This window comes from Electrona antarctica (genome assembly GCF_951216825.1).
Source record: "Electrona antarctica genome assembly, chromosome: 18".
NCBI lineage: Eukaryota > Metazoa > Chordata > Actinopteri > Myctophiformes > Myctophidae > Electrona > Electrona antarctica.
In genome coordinates, this window is record NC_136799.1 from 35434476 (window position 1) to 35453562 (window position 19087).

General features: G+C 39.6%; 2 protein-coding genes and 1 long non-coding RNA gene across 6 annotated transcripts; all 3 read left to right on the forward strand.

The window, feature by feature from the left end:
* The first annotated feature begins 1916 nt into the window (after positions 1–1916).
* On the forward strand, positions 1917–8338 carry chmp3 (charged multivesicular body protein 3). Its single transcript, XM_079527637.1, has 6 exons — positions 1917–2108; positions 2602–2662; positions 3230–3409; positions 3976–4097; positions 6659–6773; positions 7207–8338. The coding sequence occupies exons 1-6, from the start codon at positions 2064–2066 to the stop codon at positions 7341–7343; spliced, it is 660 nt and encodes a 219-aa protein (XP_079383763.1). The 5' UTR covers positions 1917–2063; the 3' UTR covers positions 7344–8338.
* A 1235-nt stretch (positions 8339–9573) lies between these two features.
* On the forward strand, positions 9574–17178 carry reep1 (receptor accessory protein 1). Of its 4 annotated transcripts, none has more exons than XM_079528754.1 (8): positions 9574–9661; positions 11133–11205; positions 11393–11469; positions 11601–11721; positions 12271–12384; positions 12736–12892; positions 13968–14257; positions 15981–17178. In XM_079528754.1, exons 1-8 carry the CDS (start codon positions 9630–9632, stop codon positions 16050–16052), a joined length of 936 nt encoding a protein of 311 aa, XP_079384880.1. In that variant the 5' UTR covers positions 9574–9629; the 3' UTR covers positions 16053–17178. The 4 variants fall into 4 exon arrangements, with proteins under 4 accessions (XP_079384880.1, XP_079384881.1, XP_079384883.1 ...); XM_079528755.1 differs by having other exon boundaries at positions 13968–14188; XM_079528757.1 differs by lacking the exon at positions 13968–14257.
* A 12-nt stretch (positions 17179–17190) lies between these two features.
* On the forward strand, positions 17191–18152 carry LOC306942725. The gene is made up of 2 exons (XR_013792325.1): positions 17191–17932; positions 17973–18152. It is a non-coding gene; the product is annotated as an uncharacterized lncRNA (long non-coding RNA).
* The last annotated feature ends 935 nt before the right edge of the window (positions 18153–19087 follow it).

The following is a 19087-nucleotide window of genomic DNA, read 5'->3' on the forward strand; positions in this document are numbered from 1 at the left end:
TTGGGAACTACATTCTGTCATTCTTCATCCGTATTAGTTACAAATGATGATGACGACGACAGTAAGCCTGTCGTTTAAACAAGATGGGTTTCTTTTCTCGTTTGATCTTTTGAGAAGCCGTCGATTTTCATCTCTATTCTCTATGTAGTGACTACAGTCTACTCAACGGTAACGGTAACTGTAGCGTAGTTGCTGCGTCACTGGTTGCCTGACAACCAAGTAGCCAATCATATTGCGATAAGGGACCTGTGTCGCCGTCAGGGACAGGTGCAGCGTGCAGGACCAATAGAGGCAAGGACTCAAAAGTGTCACGACTCAATCATACATAAAAAGTGAAATAGTGTGACATTGTCGAGTAAGTAATTCAAACATTAGAGACTGTAATGGACTCAAATTCATGTTTGATGCTTTCAGTCATGCAGCAGCAAAAGTAGGCTATTATACAAATTAAGAGTTAACAAATATCTTATGAACACTGAAAACATCAGACAAATTGCCCATTCTTATATGCATGCATGCCTATGTTGTGAATGTAGTACGTTAACAAAAAATAAATACTGTCCATCCCATGTCTATGTAATGTCATCATCAGCAGACCTGTATTAAACTGTCTATAGGGAACTTTTTTTAATAGATTTTTGGAAAACCAGTGCATGTGCATGGTGCACCCTATAGCCCTGGTCCAGTCACAGTGCTTATAGCGAGTCTCTCTCGCTATAAGCACTGGACCAGGGCTAGGTGCACCCAGATAGCTGTTGTGTCCAAAGGTCAATTGGCATAGGATTGCCTGCCAATGCCATATACTACTACTTTTTCTTGTCCCGAGCACAGATGTGAATGGGTGAATGTAAAGCTCATTGTAAAAGCAACTTTGGATCCAATTTAACACAGGTTACACGACCATATCTTAAAATCTAACAGATTACAAGTTGCACCCTACTTAATTTACCTGTTTGTAAACCCATGACCTTTCCTGTAGACAAAATGTCCACATTCCATCCAAATGTAATGGGCCATGAAACTTGCTTCAGTCATACTGCAATGGATGAAACGGAACAAGGATGAAGCCTAACCATAATGAGCAGTGGTGGAAAAAGTATTCAAATGCCTTGCTTAAGTAAAATTATCAATACTGCAATATAGAAATACTCAGTTACAAGTAAAAATCGAATTCAAAATGTAGGCTACTTGAGTAGAGGTACAAAAGTATTGGAATCAAAATGTACTTAAAGTACCAAAGTAAAAGTACTCATTATGCAGAATATCGCATTTAAAATTTTCAAATGCCTAAAAATGTTTTGAAAATAGCAGGTCTGCGGCGCATTGTTTTCAAATGGCCGAATTGTATATAGGGCTGAGTTGTTAATATACACAGTATGTTTTTTGCAATAATAATCAAAATCTTCAAAGTAACTAGTAACTAAAGTTTTCAAATAAATGTAGTGGAGTAAAAGTACAATATTTGGATCTGAGTAGTGGAGTAGTTTGTAAAAGTAGCCTACTGAAAAGTAAAGTATAAATACCTCAAAATTGTACTTAAGCAGGCCTAGTACTTAAGTAAATGTACTTCCACCACTGCATATGAGAAACCCCATGGCCATGACCTTTCCACTGGTGCTAACTACCCTCCTCAGGCCCAGGCCAAATGGCTGGCAAAATGAACTGGGATCACAAATCAGCCAGGGATTTCAAATGACAGTGGCCCTTATATACACCACACGCACACGCGCACGCACACACACACACACACACACACACACACACACACACACACACACACACACACACACACACACTTTTTTTTTAACATTAAAACTAGTTATACCTTAATTGTATGTAGGCTACCCACTGTTGTGATTAGGGTTAGAGTAGGGATTCACACTCCTTTATGGCTGTTGGTGGGGCGTTCCTCCACTGTGTGTTTGATCATATTCCAAGTTTCCAACCGGGCCGGATCCTAAACAGAAGAACAGGAAGTGGTGGTCAGGAAGTGCCAGGTGAGGTGATCGAGCTTGCTAGCTGTAGCTGGCTACTAGTAGTTTAGCTAAACGTCTTAAGTTACAATGGGACTATTCGGGAGAACACACGAAAAGCCACCAAAAGATCTGGTGAGTAGAGAAATATTTTGTGTAGTATTAAGCTAATAAGATAGCTGTAGTTAGATACGCAACACACATGGGAGTCGCTAGTAACTGTTAGCATAGTCTGATTTCTCCAAGCTGTTGCACTTGCTAGCACGACAACAACAATAATATTAAATAACTTAAAAATATTATTATTAACGTTTGTTTTTTCTCCAGCAAATATTTGTCTTCGTTAAATCTTTGAATCTCTTCTACACTGTCACCAACATGTTTAAAACGCCATAATGTGCTTTTGTATACAGCTAGCTAGCTAGCTAGCATGGCTGCTTACACGAGTCAGCTGTTAGCTCGGATGTAAACAAACCACTTTTGAGCAGTGGTTTATCCAAGAAGCCTATAAACATTTACATGGTCTTATTTTACACATATTTTAAGGTTAAGTTTTAGTATTTCACCTATCTCTATGACTCTACCAACCCAAACAATGTTGATAAAGACGATAAATGTCCCATTTCAGATCAATGAATGGTCTGGCAAAATTAGGAAGGAGATGAGAATGATTGACAGACAGATTCGAGGTGAGATCTCAATATTTGTCGTTTACAGATTATTTAATCAATTGAAGGTGCTGTAAATTATATTGTTTTGTAAACAAAACGTTTATTGATATAAAGTTAAAGCTCATTCTAATAGTGTTTGATTCTGACATGTTTGTTCAGTAACAGGTCTCTAGTATTATCTGGTGTACTCATCCCATCAGGAGAGAGAACACCCAAAACTTAATTTAGCAGCTTGTGTTCCAGTTCCAATTTTGTCTGCTCATTTGTTTTTATGAATCACTTCCCATTTCACTTGTTTATCCAGTGTCATCTATTAGTTCTCGTTCCAATCCTGATTGCATGACATTTTTATTTGAATTGTTATACCTGTATTTTACTAAAGATCTGTAGAGTCCCCTCACTCCCCTGCCACTGAAATAGACTCAATAACAATGGTTGCTATTGGAATATAAAGCTTACCTTATTTTAACAAAACACGTACAGCACTTTAAATATGAATGTATTTCAATATATTGTGTAGTTTAAGGTAATTATTTAATAATAATAAAGACACAACTCAACAATATATTATCTAATGTTTTTCAGACATTCAGAGAGAGGAGGAGAAAGTCAAGAGATCCATCAAAGATGCAGCTAAGAAGGGACAGAGGGATGTGTGTGTGATTCTAGCTAAGGAGCTGATCCAGTCAAGGCGAGCTATCAGCAAGCTCTATGCTTCTAAAGCCCACATGAACTCCGTACTCCTCAGCATGAAGAACCAGCTTTGTAAGTAATGAAATATATTCCTGCTAGAATTGCTATATTCCCACTCAGGGTTAATTATTCTGGTAGTTTTTTGTGTTAAAGGCCTGGTTGTTCTACTATTGGGTTAACCTCGTGTCACCAGACTTTCCACCTTGGAGGAAAACATGGTCTGTGTTCTTAAATCGCCTGTGTGATCCGGTCTAGATGTGGTCTAGACCGGATGGTAAAATCTATTTCGGTTAGGTAGTTCAGTTTTGGTCCCCCCATGTTTGTTTTTAGTGTCACCAGTCGCTACGAGTTGTAATAAAATATATAGGCCTATCAAACAAACTACAAGCTTCAAGGCTTTTATTGGGTAGGCCCTAAAATTATGATGCCCTTGATCACATGGAATTTTGGGTAATACTGGTTCAGTTGTTCGGCCTGATGACTACAAACCAGTGACTACAACATGACGTAAGTTACCATCTGGTCCTGACTGAGCCAAAAACTGTATGCCTCTCAGGCTACTATCGGGTTGTCAGTTTGTAACTTAATATTGTGTATTGTTGGTGTTGGAAAAGTGAATTCTGTTTGTGTGTTTCCAGCTGTGCTGCGTGTAGCTGGGGCAATTCAGCAGAGCACAGAGGTGATGAAAGCCATGCAGAGCCTAGTTAAAATCCCAGAGATCCAAGCCACGATGAGGGACCTCTCAAAGGAGATGATGAAGGTCAGCAATATAGCCTATAATTTATACTATGTACTGGTATTATGATGGTGTGTCCCTTGCCAAGAAGAACAGATATACAAGCTATCAATGCCTTGTGTAGAGTAAATCTGTTCTTCTTTGGCAAGAGACACCTCGCGTGGTGGAATATAAATTAAAGCACAAGTAAACTGTTGTAGAGGTTTGGGTTGTATAGTTACCTTGTGCACAAGACTACTATGTACACCAAGGTCCTAGTGGTGCCGGCCCATGGCAGAATAAAATAAATAGTGGTCTTCCAGAGACAAGAAGGTGGCTGCACACACTGGTACCCAAAGTGCCAATATTATATTATAGGACGCAGAGTAAAGAAAAAGTGCTACCTAATTTGTGGTGGCACTACCAACTGAAAAGGTAGGTGGCACCAGTGCTACCTGTGAAAAAGTTAGTCTGGAGCCCTGGTGACGACATCATACCCGAAAGTTATGCGGAAACGCCTAAAAACTGAGTCGCAAAAAAATACTTTCTGGCCTTGACGGTCCATACATCCAAACAGAAAAGTACTATCTAATTGTATTAAAATGCACTCACTTTATGCATGAGCATATGCTCTATTGTTATCTTGCCATAATGTAAGATCAAATATTGTTGAGATATCTTCTATATCGCAAACAAACTGGCTTTAAATTGTACAGCAGAAAGAATCAATAATAAATATACTCTGTAACCTGACTGTAGAAAGCAACTCCACAGTAAGGAACCTGGGGCTTATTATTGATTCTGAATTGAATTTCAATACACATTAATCCGGCTAGGCTACCAAGACTGCTCTTTTTCATTTTAGAAACATTGCATGGATTAGAGCCTATCTAACTGTCATTAGACAATGCAAAAATGTTGATTGATTACGGCAATGCACTTTTGTTTCTGGCCTACCAAAGAAAACAACTGACAGACTTCAACTTGTTCAAAATGCGGTAGCTAGAGTTTTAACTAAAACTAATATATGATATTACTCCAGTTTTAGCCTCACTACATTGGCTCTCTGTGTTTTTTGATTTTTAAATTATTTTACTTGTTTATAAAGCCCTCAATGGTCTTGCGCCTTCTTACCTTCATAACTGCTTGCCTAGATATGTCCCTAACCGCTGGTCCTCCACTGCTGGCCTGCTAGAAGTACCTAAAAATGGCATCTAAAAATATAAACTCCCACTACAGAAGACAGGCACCCTCTTTAGACATCTTTAAAGCACAGCTCAAGACCCACCTCTTCACTCTTGCTTTTAGTTTTTGTCTCCACCAGGCCGAAGGCATGGGGAGAGAGTATGTTTTGCACTCCGTCCGTGTGTGTGTGTGCGTCTGTCCTTCCTTCCTTCCGTCCGTCTGTTACCAGCTAATCTCCGGCACCGTTGGCCCGATCCATGCCTAACTTTGCACACACACTCCCTGGATTCCAACGACGAACCTCTGCCCCAAATATTCCTCAACGGCCTGTTATAGCGCCACCATGAGGCCGATTTAGGCAAAACATATTTCTGTAGATTACTCGTACACATTTTATCCATACATCACACAATTCAGTATACACTATCTCCATAGTCATGTGATGTAATGTAATGTAATGTAATCAACACGGATCTGCACCATTTCCCATCTTCCTTCCTGATTGGCTAAGATTCGCTTCCAAAGCTCACATGATTGGTCCGTTTCGAACAAAATGCCACAAATCACAAACACAGTGTGCAATTTCTGTGAAATTATACACGCACATTTCCACTAGGCTGAGGACGACATGACACATTTTTTTTCTCCAAACCAGCCTCATGGTGGTGCTATAACAGGGCAATTCCTGTTTTGACCTATAACTGCATCGATCTGTGTACAACTTTGTATGCGCACTCCCTAGAGGCCATGGAAAAACATTTTCCCTGCATCCCTCCACATCTGCCGATTATAGCGCCACCATGAGGCCGATTTCTGCAAAACACATTGTTTATATTAGTCGCACAGATTTCATGCAAATCTCATGCAAATCGGTATACATGTTCTCTGTAGTCATGTGATCAAGACGAGTCTGTTTGATTTCTCAGATTCTACACTGATTGGCTAAGATTGCCTTCCAAAGTTTTCAGGAGTGGCCCGTTTTGTACAAAATGCTGCACATGTCCTGCTCATCCAGAATTCTATCCTCAGAGATGCTATGAGTGATCTGGCTCTGCATTTCCTCAACAAAATGAAGAAAATTGTTGCAAAAAACTAACAAACATGTTTATATCACTCCTAAACATTTTGCCAAACATCACACACACTCCTATCCTCCTGGTGGAGACCTGTGCCCAGATCTGTGTTCTTATTCATCACTGCTCTGCCTGATTTGTTACCATTTTATGTTCTTTGCTAATTGTTTTAATGTTACTCTGTGTTTTTGCTTGCTATTTCTGTGTATTTATTTATATTTATGTATTTATATTTGTTTTCTCTTTTATGGAAAGCACATGTCATGAAAGGTGCTATATGAATAAAGTTTATTATTATCATCACAGTACGCTGTGTGGTTATTTGTGCTGTACCTATTCATCTCCTAGGCTGGCATCATTGAGGAAATGATGGAGGACACATTTGAGAGCATGGAAGATGGTGAGGACATGGAAGAGGAGGCGGAGGCAGAGGTTGACAAGATCCTCTTTGAAATCACAGCAGGTAAACTGATTATTAAATGTATCACAAGGATGTGTTAAAATGTGTTAAAGCTGAACTCCGTGTGTGTGTGTGTGTGTGTGTGTGTGTGTGTGTGTGTGTGCGTGTGCGCGCATCGCTGTTTGATGACGTTGCATAGAGTGGGCCTAATGGTCAAAAGAGGTGGTTGAAATGTGCCTGAATAATGCATTTTATATCAACTGTACAATATGTGAAGACATTGAGGGTGGGATAATAAGATCATAGACGGAGAAGTGATGAAGAGTCCGTTGCACATTTGGAGGCAGGTGGAGTGCTGGTCAGCCTGTGATGAGCTGACACACACAGCGACGTTGCCTCTCTGATTCCGGTAGTGGGATAATGGCCTGCAACTGTGAATTAACTTGTTATTCCTCAATGTATTTCTCTAAACATCTCTATCTGCTTTCATTGTTAGGTGCCCTAGGCAAAGCACCCAGCAAAGTCACAGATGCCCTGCCTGAAATGGAGCCTCAAGGGGCTGCTGCAGCCTCTGATGAGTCAGAAGAGGACATTGAAGAGATGCAGTCCAGATTGGCAGCTCTGAGGAGCTAAACTTGCCTGCCTCTTTCCTGTCAATCTAGGATTATAAGGGGATGATCGGCCTGTGTCATCACAGTAGATTATGAAAGCTGTCTCCAAGTGCTAAAAGAGAACTTTTAAGATGAATCCCATCCTTCTCTCATAATCCTAGCTGTCAATGCCATTTTAATCAACCAGTAGGCTAATGGACAGAGACAACTTTGGTGTTGGGTTTCCCTAGCATCCTCTCTGCTATGTTATCTTTATTATTATTTTGTCCATGTAATCAAGGGTTTGCAATTTGCACTATAGGACAGTTTTGCATTAAAAAAGTTTTTTTTTCCCTAGAATGTTTGGCCATCTCGGAATGATTATAGATTTTTGTATATAGGTGCCGGGTGACCGTACAAAAGCCAAGACATTATCCAAAGCGTGGTGTATACACCCACCATAATATAGATAAAGGATCTAATACAAGACAGTTGTATCTTATGTAAGTATCAAAAGCCTGCTTGTGCCTATAGTGCTCAAACATATTGTAGTGTGAACCTAAATTGTGAACCACCATTTAGCAGTCTTTACCCAAAGCCGGTAATAATATAATAATTATTGATCATATTCTAGAACCTCACCCAAACGTACAATCTGTTCTTATATTCTCATCCAACAATGAACTTGTTGAAACACTAGAAGAGCAGAATTTTCTGCATTGGTATTGATTGATTTTTTTTTTTTCTTCCTGTACAGTCAAAATGTATCTATTATATGTTGTCCTTTGTGTATACAAGTACATTTGTTAGAACAATGCACGCATACCGCTCTTAATGATGATCAGCCTGTTAAACATTGACTCATCATCACAATGATTTTCTTTGCCTACATTTCAGAGAAATTCTGGGGAAACAAAATGGTTAATACATAACCAGTGTATTGTAGAATTGTTCATTGTGTGTATACTTTTATATGTGGGTGGGAGAAATGTGAAAATAAACTTTTAAGAACAAAGGTATCGGTTTACCAATAGAAAACTGTCTCATGTTGCTGTTGGCTGCATAGTGAAAGTACTTAAAATGCATTCTGAAGTGATCAGTCAGTAGCTATGACAGATGTAGCCTATAGCCTAACAGGTAGACCTATTATCGTAGTTAATATGCAATAGTATCAGCTTGAGGCTGTGAATTCAGTCTTGAAGTGATTTTGTGGAGTTCCAACAACCTCCAAATTTACTTCCTCCTAAATATCAAAGTAGACAAAAGGATTGGTCTAGTACCAGCAGCAACCCGCCCTTGGTAGCTTTTGTTGTATTGTAACCTGACTGTAACCGAATCGCCACTCTGTTATCTGGCTGGCCTACTGGATGTAGGGTTGGGGTTAAAAGCTAGGTCTACTGACAAAGGAGCTGCAGCTTTGCTAAGAGCAATATGTGACTGATTACTGAATCTTACAGGCCTTTTCTCACTGGTAGTCTATTTTGGCCCACCCCACTGTCACTCTGAGCTATGTGGCTTTATATTTCTTTTTTTGCGACCGGAGGTCACCGATTACTATGAAAACCTGCAAAACCTGTCCGTCAGTCAGCTCATGCCTCCATATATATTTGTTGTCAGTCCATTAGGCCATGTGACATCACGCGCCTCCATATATGGTTGTCAGTCCTTACGCCTCGTGACGTGCTCCATATACCATATACAGTAGTATGAAGATCACGCAATGACCTCACTAACCCTGGATAGCCATACATGGAGAAGACTGGATCATCACCTAGATCTGCATATATGGAGCTGGCCAGTAACTACATCTGACTCAAACCCTTAGATCTCCATATATGGTGCTGACCTGTTCTGATATTCCATATGTTGATCTGACCTCATCAAACCCTGTACCGTGTACACTCAAGACACGCTCCATATATGGCCAGTACAGAATTCATTCCATATGTTGATCTATTCTGACCCCCCATGCCAAAGCGCCAGCTTTCTGGCAGTCTGCCGTCTCCCTGGCGGATACGTGCGCGCTTCTCGCCCTCATGGCGTCTTACTGGTTTATACTATAGGCCTACTATTAAAAAATAGTCTTGTATAGTATAAAGCTGTATACACTCCCCCCCCCCCCCCCCCCTAATATCGCGCGCGCGCACACACACACACAAGCGCGCGCAACAATGCCATCTATAGAGTTCGGAGCAGTGAGCACTATGTTTACCCGAATCACGTTCTTGCATGCGTGCGCCAGCTCTGGACACCGCTCTGATGCGCCTGTCAACTGGCAAAAGACAGACTCCTCCCCGCAGACAGCGCGTTCTGTCGCCTTCCCAGCGCAATGGTCTCGTGGATTATCTCTCGAGTTGTGGTGTAAGTTATGTTTTATTTTTATTTTTTTATCTCACTTCATATTCCCAATGATAAGGTTTATTGAAACAAATAGAAATAGCGTTTAGCGGACATCGCGCGATTTTAAACCGTTATTAGCCAGGTGCATGGGCCATTGCTGGATTGGCAAAGCAATTTAGGGTTTATTCTAAGCATAATAAACCGTGACTCCGGCTTTTGAGACGCTGCGAGCCTTTTAGGATCGGAATGTAACAACATTATTATTGAACGGTATACGGCATTTAGCTGGGCCTATGCCTCATTAAATTTCTTCGCACGGTTAGTGGTTTGATATTCTATGTTTTCCATGTATTTTCAATTCTAGACAAAGAGGTGACGTGGCTGGCCATATTATCATCTACATTATTTATAATACAACCTGGCCTAGCCAGACAGAGCAGCATTAGAAACAACAGTCTGCACATGCAGTCATAAACGGTGAATCTCCAATGGCGAAGTGACCGAATTAGAAGCTTTTGAAACAGCAGTGAGTGGAGCTATTTTGTGTTGGTACTTGGTGCATATGTATTTGGGAACACAAAGAGATGGGTCAGTCGTACGTGTAGCTACTCCAGTTACAATGCAACCGTGACTCATATACATACAGTATTATTCAGACATAAAGTGATCACATACTTTATCAAGAATTTACAGTCGCCGTTGAATTGACCAGTTTGACCGACAATCTATAACCATTATTGACACCATGACAGTGCGGAAAAGACTAATAGCTACACAAACCTCGAAATAGAATGTCAATCAAATTGAATTAGATAATATTCTGTTACATAGTGGCTGTCTTGGAGTTCATGGCAGCAGCCTTGCCTTGGGCAAGGCTGCTGGCATGCGGGCATGGCGATCTCTAGGGCTAGGCTATATTTGGGTTATTCAGTATCGTTGAGCTGAATCCTATTATTGCTAGTTGATTTTAGGGCCTGTTTACTTATTTTGAGCGACCTTGCTGCACATGTAAACTCTATAATGGAAGTTATCTGCAGGCTTGGCCAACACGGTGTAGTTATGTTATGTAGGTCAGTAATTCGAGCAGGTCGCACTCACAGCTGTTGCACTTGTAGAGGGTCCTGTCTGTTGGAGACACTGTAGTCAGCAGCACAGGTGTGGTGTCTATCTACCGCTGTTTCCTATAAAATAAAATAAATTAAGAAATACAAACATTTTAGCATTATTTCGGTGTGGGTATACTTTATTACTTTGTTAAAACTAACAGTTTGGCAGCAAATTACTATTAAGTTAGTGTAAATTATAGCCAACCTGTCCTCAATATTGTAAAAGTTGGACCTTTACGCATAGGTCTGATGGACTATTTTTGTCGAGGATGCCCTGTTTACTAATAGGCCTACTGAGATACAGTATATGGTTCCTTCTGTGTTCTTTGACCTTTCAAATTCACAATTTCTTTTTCAACTGTACATCTTATTTTCCTGTATTCTAGACTTGTGTTCGGCACATTATATCCTGCATACTCATCATACAAAGCTGTCAAGACAAAAGATGTGAAAGAATATGTAAGTAGGCTACGGTTAAGTAGGCTATCTATTGTATATACTATATCTGTATATCTATATGACACACACACACACACACACACACACACACACACACACACACACACACACACACACACACACACACACACAGTCATGGGGCTTATTACTGTTGTTATTCTTACCTGTCATCACTGTTCATTTTCAGGTAAAATGGATGATGTACTGGATTATATTTGCCCTATATACTACTGTAGAAACATTTTCAGATCTATTTCTATGTTGGTAAGTGTGCTTCACATAACTATTTGATTATTAAAGGGTGATTTGTTTTTAATCTATATATCTAAAATAACTTTATTGCTGCTATTTGGAAATTTCATTAGAATTAATGTGATTGTGTATGTTCATTACAGGGTTCCTTTCTACTATGAGCTGAAGATAGCCTTTGTGGTGTGGTTACTGTCCCCTTACACAAAAGGCTCCAGCGTGCTATACAGGAAGTTTGTTCATCCCACACTTTCCTCTAAAGAGAAGGTGAAATCTTTGTCTATCCTGTTTTTCCTTTCCTTCTGTGATGTTAGTTGAAGGGACAAGGAGTTATATGTTAGGCCATAGATTAGCTTGTATGCATGCTTGTATCACTTAAGTTCGATCCAAGTTAATTTCTCATACAAATTTTACTCTCACAGTTTACTTGATGCGTTACAAATTGCTGAGGAAAGGATAGGAAATGTCATTCCCTGTTTCTTTTTTTTCCTTTTACTTTATTTTTGTGTCAGGAAACACGTCAGAGAAAGTTCAGGGTTTAGGAGCCCAACAGACAGGATAACTCAGGATGTGATCTCAGGGGGTGTTTCTTTTCTTTGTTAAATATCAGTGTGCCCCTTGAGACTGGAAGAGGGATTACAAACACATTAAAATGATTCACCTGTGATACACCTCGGTCCTCAGTCAGTCTGTCAACTTTTCTTGTGAAAACAATGTTTACAAACAAAGGAAATTAATCCACAAAGAGGATGTCTTTTCTGGGGCTCCGTTAAGAGACGCAACATGAAAATTTATGTTTTGTTTTACTTGTGCCAGGACATTGATGAATATCTCCTACAAGCGAAGGACAAAAGCTATGACACCCTGGTGCAATTTGGGAAGAAAGGGCTCAATGTGGCAGCCACAGCTGCTGTCCTGGCCGCAACAAAGGTACTGCTGACTGTGAATATTTTATTTGTACTGACCTGGGTGTACGTTGGAATGAAGTGATGTTTTTCTGGGTTTCACACGCTAAAGATGGCTTGTTGCTCCTGTAAATTTTCAATTTAAGTTATTACAATTTGGCATTTAGCAAACAATTATTTAGAGCGATTTGCAAAGTGCAAGATCAAAGTAAATTACATAAACCAAATGACTGCGTAAATGGTCAGTCAGTAGAGCTAGCTGTAGATTCTACAGCTTGCGTGTCAGCAAAGCACCTTGTGATGTCAGCATAATTACACATTTCATTAAATATGTATTGTAAAGTATATATCTTTGCCTGCTAAAATCCCACTCCAGGGCCAGGGAGTCCTGTCAGACAAACTGAGAAGTTTCAGCATGCAGGACTTGTCTTCCTACCAGTCTGACCCTCCCAACCCAGGCTCTGTCAACACTCAGTCACCACAGCACAGGACCAAAACCATGATGCGCAGCAAATCAGAGGGCTACAGCAATGGTGAGACAATGAATAGTGAAAAAGTATCCACTTGGGGGTTCATGTTGAGCGTGCAAGTATACTTTTTTATTTAGGCAGATTTTATTTATGTTCCATTTAGTTGGAATCAAGAAGTAAAGTTACTTTAATGATTTGGCATAGTGCATGTTAATTAAAATACAACACCATAACAACTTGGGTGTATGCCCAGCATAATATAACTGCTTGCTTGGGCATTAAATAATGTCTCTGCACTGCAGACACACAGTGCCTGTTTCCTTTGCGGAACACATATTACTCTGTTTTTCTGCCTTCCTGTTTAAGCTTGTCCAATCCTACAGATATTGTTCAGTACCTCCACTTTCCTGAAGTGCCCCTCACCCTAAATGTGCTTTCCTGTTTGGAAACTGCAGGTCTGCAATGCTATCCATACTTTGAAAGTGCTCTCATTGTTTCCACAGTTGTCATTTCACATCTGTCTTTGGATAATAGGCATGTTCCAAACATTATCCTACGTTTTAATCTGGTAAACCTAATTTATTGAAGAAAAACAATATTGTACCAATAATAATAATTGTTGCCAAAACAGCTTATGCTATATTTGCAGGAGGTATAATGAACTGTTTATTTAATGAGGGATAATGCTGATTTAGTGAATATTTATATTTAAGTGGTGAGTATGTTGTCAACATACCGGTAACTGATATTTAGATTTTTGGACACCAGCATAGGCTTATTAGAGCCAAATATTGTCAAATGTCTTCTGCTTTTAGTTTTGTGCCTTGTAGATAATGGAAATCCAGTTCGGTGGACATACTGTACTGCACACTGTAGCCGACTGACAAAGGGCACAGGGTTAGGGTTGTTTATGCCACGAGCACAAGCCTTTTTTTATCGACTCAATTACGTTCCTTCTGAGTCACCTCTCTGAACAATGATCAGGGCCTTATGATACAAACCTCCACAGACGTAATGAGATGCAGTACTCCAGCAATTACAGTCAAATATTTGGTTGCTGCTTGTTGGACAAAGACTGTATTTCTGTGTGCAAGCCTCTGTTACTTATTCTTCCCCACCGTTCCTTTTCACGGTGCAGGACAGGATTTTGACATGACTGAATATGAGATGTTGGGCTTGGGCGGTTGTGACAACAAGGAGCTGCTATCTCAGCCTTTTGTGCCTTCCAAGCCCCAGAATGACATCCGCACAGGCACATCCCTTTTACCCTCTCTGACACCCCAGTCCTCTCCACCCTCCACACCATCTCCACCCTCCACACCACCACCCACTCCTCCAACTTCAGAGCAGGCTGAGGAGGTGAGAAAAGGGCTGCAGACAGCATCAAACTCACCACAGCTCATGCTGATTAAGAGGAAGGCTCCTGAGGTACTGCCTGTAAATATGGCCGCTCAGCTGCTGTTTGGTTCTAATGACCCACTGGAGAGCGGTTATTAACACACTGATTCACTAATGTGTACTGTTGTGCATCTAACTGAATCATGACAGACCAATTGACCATTATTCACACACACTTTGCTCTTGCGTCATACTTACATGGGGTCATACCCATGTGATGTACTGTAAGAGCAAATTGGCTGCGTTGGGAATATTGTCAACACTATCACTGCACCCAGGATCTCTGCCTTGTGGCTAAATCTTGCCTTTATGCTAAACCCTGCATTGGTTTTAGTGGAATGATAGATCAGTGCAAATGAATGTGTTTTTGGTTTGGATTTAAATTTTATGTTTGCAGTGACTTCCATGTTTGATAGTGAGTAATAAGGTCACATGTGAACCCGTGAATACAAATGGCAGTTGGATCTGGCTGAAACCTTGCCCAAATATGGAGACGACTGACGTCACAGTACCTACAGTACATCAAAGACTGGCCACCTGAAGTCAGGATCCACATGAATCTGCGCGTTATTAGTTCCCGTCTGTATTAGTCTTATTAGTCTTTATTATATTATATTATAATTATTAGTCTCCTTGTCTTGTTGTTTTTAGGGGTCAAACCTGTACGGGTTCCGCCAGTTTTCACAGTTCTATGTTGTTTTCCACTAAATTCGGAAATATGGTAGAGGGTCAAGAACTGAAGCTCACAGCCATTCCCCAAATGACCTCTGACCTTTAGGTCTCCCAATGAGTCAATTATATGATTTGCTCGATACACTCTTTACGACGTTAAAATAGTGAGTCAAGGAATTTCGTAGCCTGGTTAACCACTCCCCCTTGAAATCGCATTTCCATTCATTTGTGTGGAGTCTGGAACCTGTTAATGCATGGTTGGTTGTGGGAGTACTTATACAGCATTGACAGACAACCCCTTCAGCCAACCAGCGTAACAAAAACACTGACGTCATCTCCAGTCTCCAGTCAGTGAACGACACTAGGCCCGGAACACAGAACCTGATTGGATCCAAAATCGACTGCAAATGTATGGTTGATTTGTGGGGATTTGTGGGGATAACAAAAAAGTCATCTCCAGTCTCCAAATGTTAATTTGGAAGAGTATGACATAATAACATTACTTGTTAGTCCTAATTTAGTCATCGTTGTAGTTATCATTGTATCGAGTATCAAGTAGTATTTCACTGCTAATTAGAAGACAGGCATTGCGTATAGCTTTTTTCTTTGTTGCTTTATTACTTTTATGGCTGGACCCCATCTCTTCGCTGCTTGCAGCTATTTTCTGAGTAGTGCTAGCCTCTCCCAACTACCAACTATGTCCGTCCTCAATCCCCATATACCGGTATGTCTAAATAAGTACGACAATAGCGTTGGTTGACCACACGCACAGTTCAGACAGGTCTGATTTTTTGAGTTCTTCGTCCTACACAAACATTAAATTCCCATTGATAATGAATGGAGAAAGCAAAGGTAGACTATATTTCAAAATCAAGTGTCTTACTTTGTGGCATGTTAATATGCACTCCATCAAAATAAATTAACCAGCATCATCTGACTAGTGAACGATTCCTTTCCAAATGAGTGATGACTATTCGCTAGCTTAATAAAATCTTTTTTTCTTTCTTTCTTTCTTTCTTTCTTTCTTTCTTTCTTTCTGTCTTTCTTTCTTTCATTATATAATATTTTGTTTTTTATCTAGCCTCCTCCTAGAGTCTTAAGGCCTATCACAAGATCCAGGAGTGCCCTTTGCTCAAACAATGAAGCCATGTGAAACTGCGTCCTCAAGACATCTTTAGCTGCCTTCGCTCTGAGGAAAAGAAGATGGAAGAAATACTGTATGGCCAAAAGCTACATGTATAAAGCAGCCTTGTTTTAGAAAAGGTAATACCAAAGTGACTTATTATGACCCTTCTATATGTAGTATTTAACTTGAGGCACATGATTTAAAAAAACAAAACAAGCCTGTTAGTGATATCAAGGCAGAACACAACAGTGAGTGGGTTCCACACTGGCCGACTTTTCAATTTAATTTGCGGGTTACTTGAATATGTTTTGTATTTACAATATGTACAGTTTGTGTGGTTGTCATTTTCCTGATTTGTTTTTTTTTACATCATATTTAGGGAGACACTTGCATGTATGTCTCCCTACTGATTAGCCTACTGGTGTTTTGTCAAGCAGAATGTAGTTACTGAATGTGTGACTGGCATTGACAGTGACATGGTCACTGTTGTGTTACAAGCCAAGGTATGACTGTGTAACCCCTACTCTCATGGCTTGTAGAGAGCCCCGAACTAATGGAACCCACTCTGTTAATACTACAAGGTATTCAAAAATATGTTTATCAATTCATTACAGGAAGAGCATATTCTGAAGAGGACAAAAGTCAGACAGCAGTGACAATATTCTATATACAGTATACAATATTCTGTTCCTTATCTCTGCATAAAAACCTCAAGAGACCTTAACAAAATATATCCATTTGGTGGCCATATGTATGACTAACTATGTTCTTTTCTAAAACTTTTTGCACTATGTTTAGAATGACATTTACTGCCCTCAGTACCAAGAAAGGGACTGTAACACGCACGCACGCACGCACACACACACACACACACACACACACACACACACACACACACACACACAATTAAGCATCACACATCCCGAGTTCAATGTAATTAGCGATGATCTAACTTCAGATCATTTTGTCCATTTTCTGTATAATAAGGAAATAATTATGTGTAGCAACTAGCAAGTAAGTAATTCATCACAGATAAAGAATAATAATGTAAATGGAGATATAATATAAAGTGGAGCAAACTGTTTTGACAATCCATATGGAACAAACTCTTTTCAGATTCAGATTCAGATTCTAATTACTTTGATCTTATTCAGAAGATCACTTTGGATAATTTTAAAGGTCCAGTGCAATAATTTAACAACGGAATAGCAATTTCCTGACTTCAATCATTGCCTGGACCTAAGATGTAGCATGTTTTATTTAACATGGTTGCTTTCCCCCTACTCTTCTAAATAAGAGTAAGTTGTCTGCAGGTTTATAATTCTACACACAGGGCAGTAAATATATTGAAAGATTTATTTTTAAAGAAATTGCAAGAGGAGATGCACTTGTCTGTGAAATGTTTATTCAGCACTGTATTCAGTTATTCACTGGGCCTGAATCGTGTTTATTCAGCACTGTATTCAGTTATTCACTGGGCCTGAATCGTGTTTATTCAGCACTGTATTCAGTTATTCACTGTATTCAGTTATTCACTGGGCCTGAATCGTGGCAATTTTCACGTTATCACTGTGTCTGTAAATGATAGTTGAATTAGATAGTTGGAACAGCAAAATAGTCACTATCATTTATAGTGAAGTTTGAAACAAAAGCTTCTCAGGTACACTTGTTCTGTTTACACGTCATTCACGCAGACGTTGTAGATACTTGATATGCACACAAAATATTACATGAATGGGTAAACAGTGAAAACATGAAGCAGGAAAATGCTGACCTGTGGTAATGGTTTGAAATGTTGCATTAGTGTCTTCAGTGTTGTGTTGGAAATGTGATTTCCTTCTATTAAGAAAACTCCTAGTACAACTAACAAGTAAGACTGAGAATATGTATACATTGAACATGTTGAGGCCATGTAGATTTGTATACTTGTGTATCGATTAATAAGAGTCATCACTGCATGATGTTTATTTGTATGAAAATGTTTCTCTTAAGTGAATTTGTGTGAAGCTCTTCATGGCCTCATCAGATGCCTTGCTGGAAAAGGTTTTTTTCATCATAGTGCTTTATTGGAAGACAGGAAATATTACTTTCAGTTGGTTAAATATATCTATAAGGAACATGTCTTATGTTATAACAAAAGATGAGCCACTTTCTTTATGATGAAGAAATAACCCTTTCCCAAGTTCTGGCAGGCCAGAATCTCAAAATACTTAAATCTTCTAACTTGATTGTGGATAAGACAGAAGGATGTGATGACATGAGTTTATGGCTTTCAAATGATCTTTACACTCAGTCAAACGTGTTTGTTGGTGAATTGATATTAAGCCATTAAATATAGAGGCAAACTCTCACTGTGTATGCGTTTAAATATTTGTTCTTTTTTAAATATTTACCATTGGAGACATATCAAAGCATCATGTGAGGCAACCTGTGATTTCAATGAGCCAATAGTGAATTAATTCCAAAAGTGTCAACCAGGAAGAGAGTTGTTGAATATTGCTCTGAACATGGCATCGTGTAATGAGAAATATAAAATAATGTTATTTATTTAATTACATGTTCAAACAAATACACAATAGGCCTACTACACATTGACAATCTACAAGTTGAGGTTGACCCTATTATGGTACTTAAAGTATGGATCATCAAGGTACCAGTTCCTCCTCTTCCAGAAGCTGGTCGTCATTTTATCCAAAAGCTTGCTCTGTTGTTTGTTACAAAACACATGTTGCCTCAGGCGACTCCTTCGAGGAGGTGGCTTTCTCCACAATTTCTTTTTGTATCCAGCCTATGCACAGGAAATATCAGTCAAATATAAGTTCATCCATTATCACCACTAGGGTGCCATGTTTCACACAGAAGAATTTTTCAGGAAGATCAGTATCATTACAGTGTCATCCAGTGATTGTCCTGGCAATAATACAGTCAAATTATTAGGCTGCAATACTATAGCGTCGCAGTCCCGCCCTCTACCATGGACCAGGAAATGATTCTCCGTTCATTTTCCTCATAGACATTTCAGAAAGTATTTATTTCAAGACGTTTACGCCGCGGACAAAGCC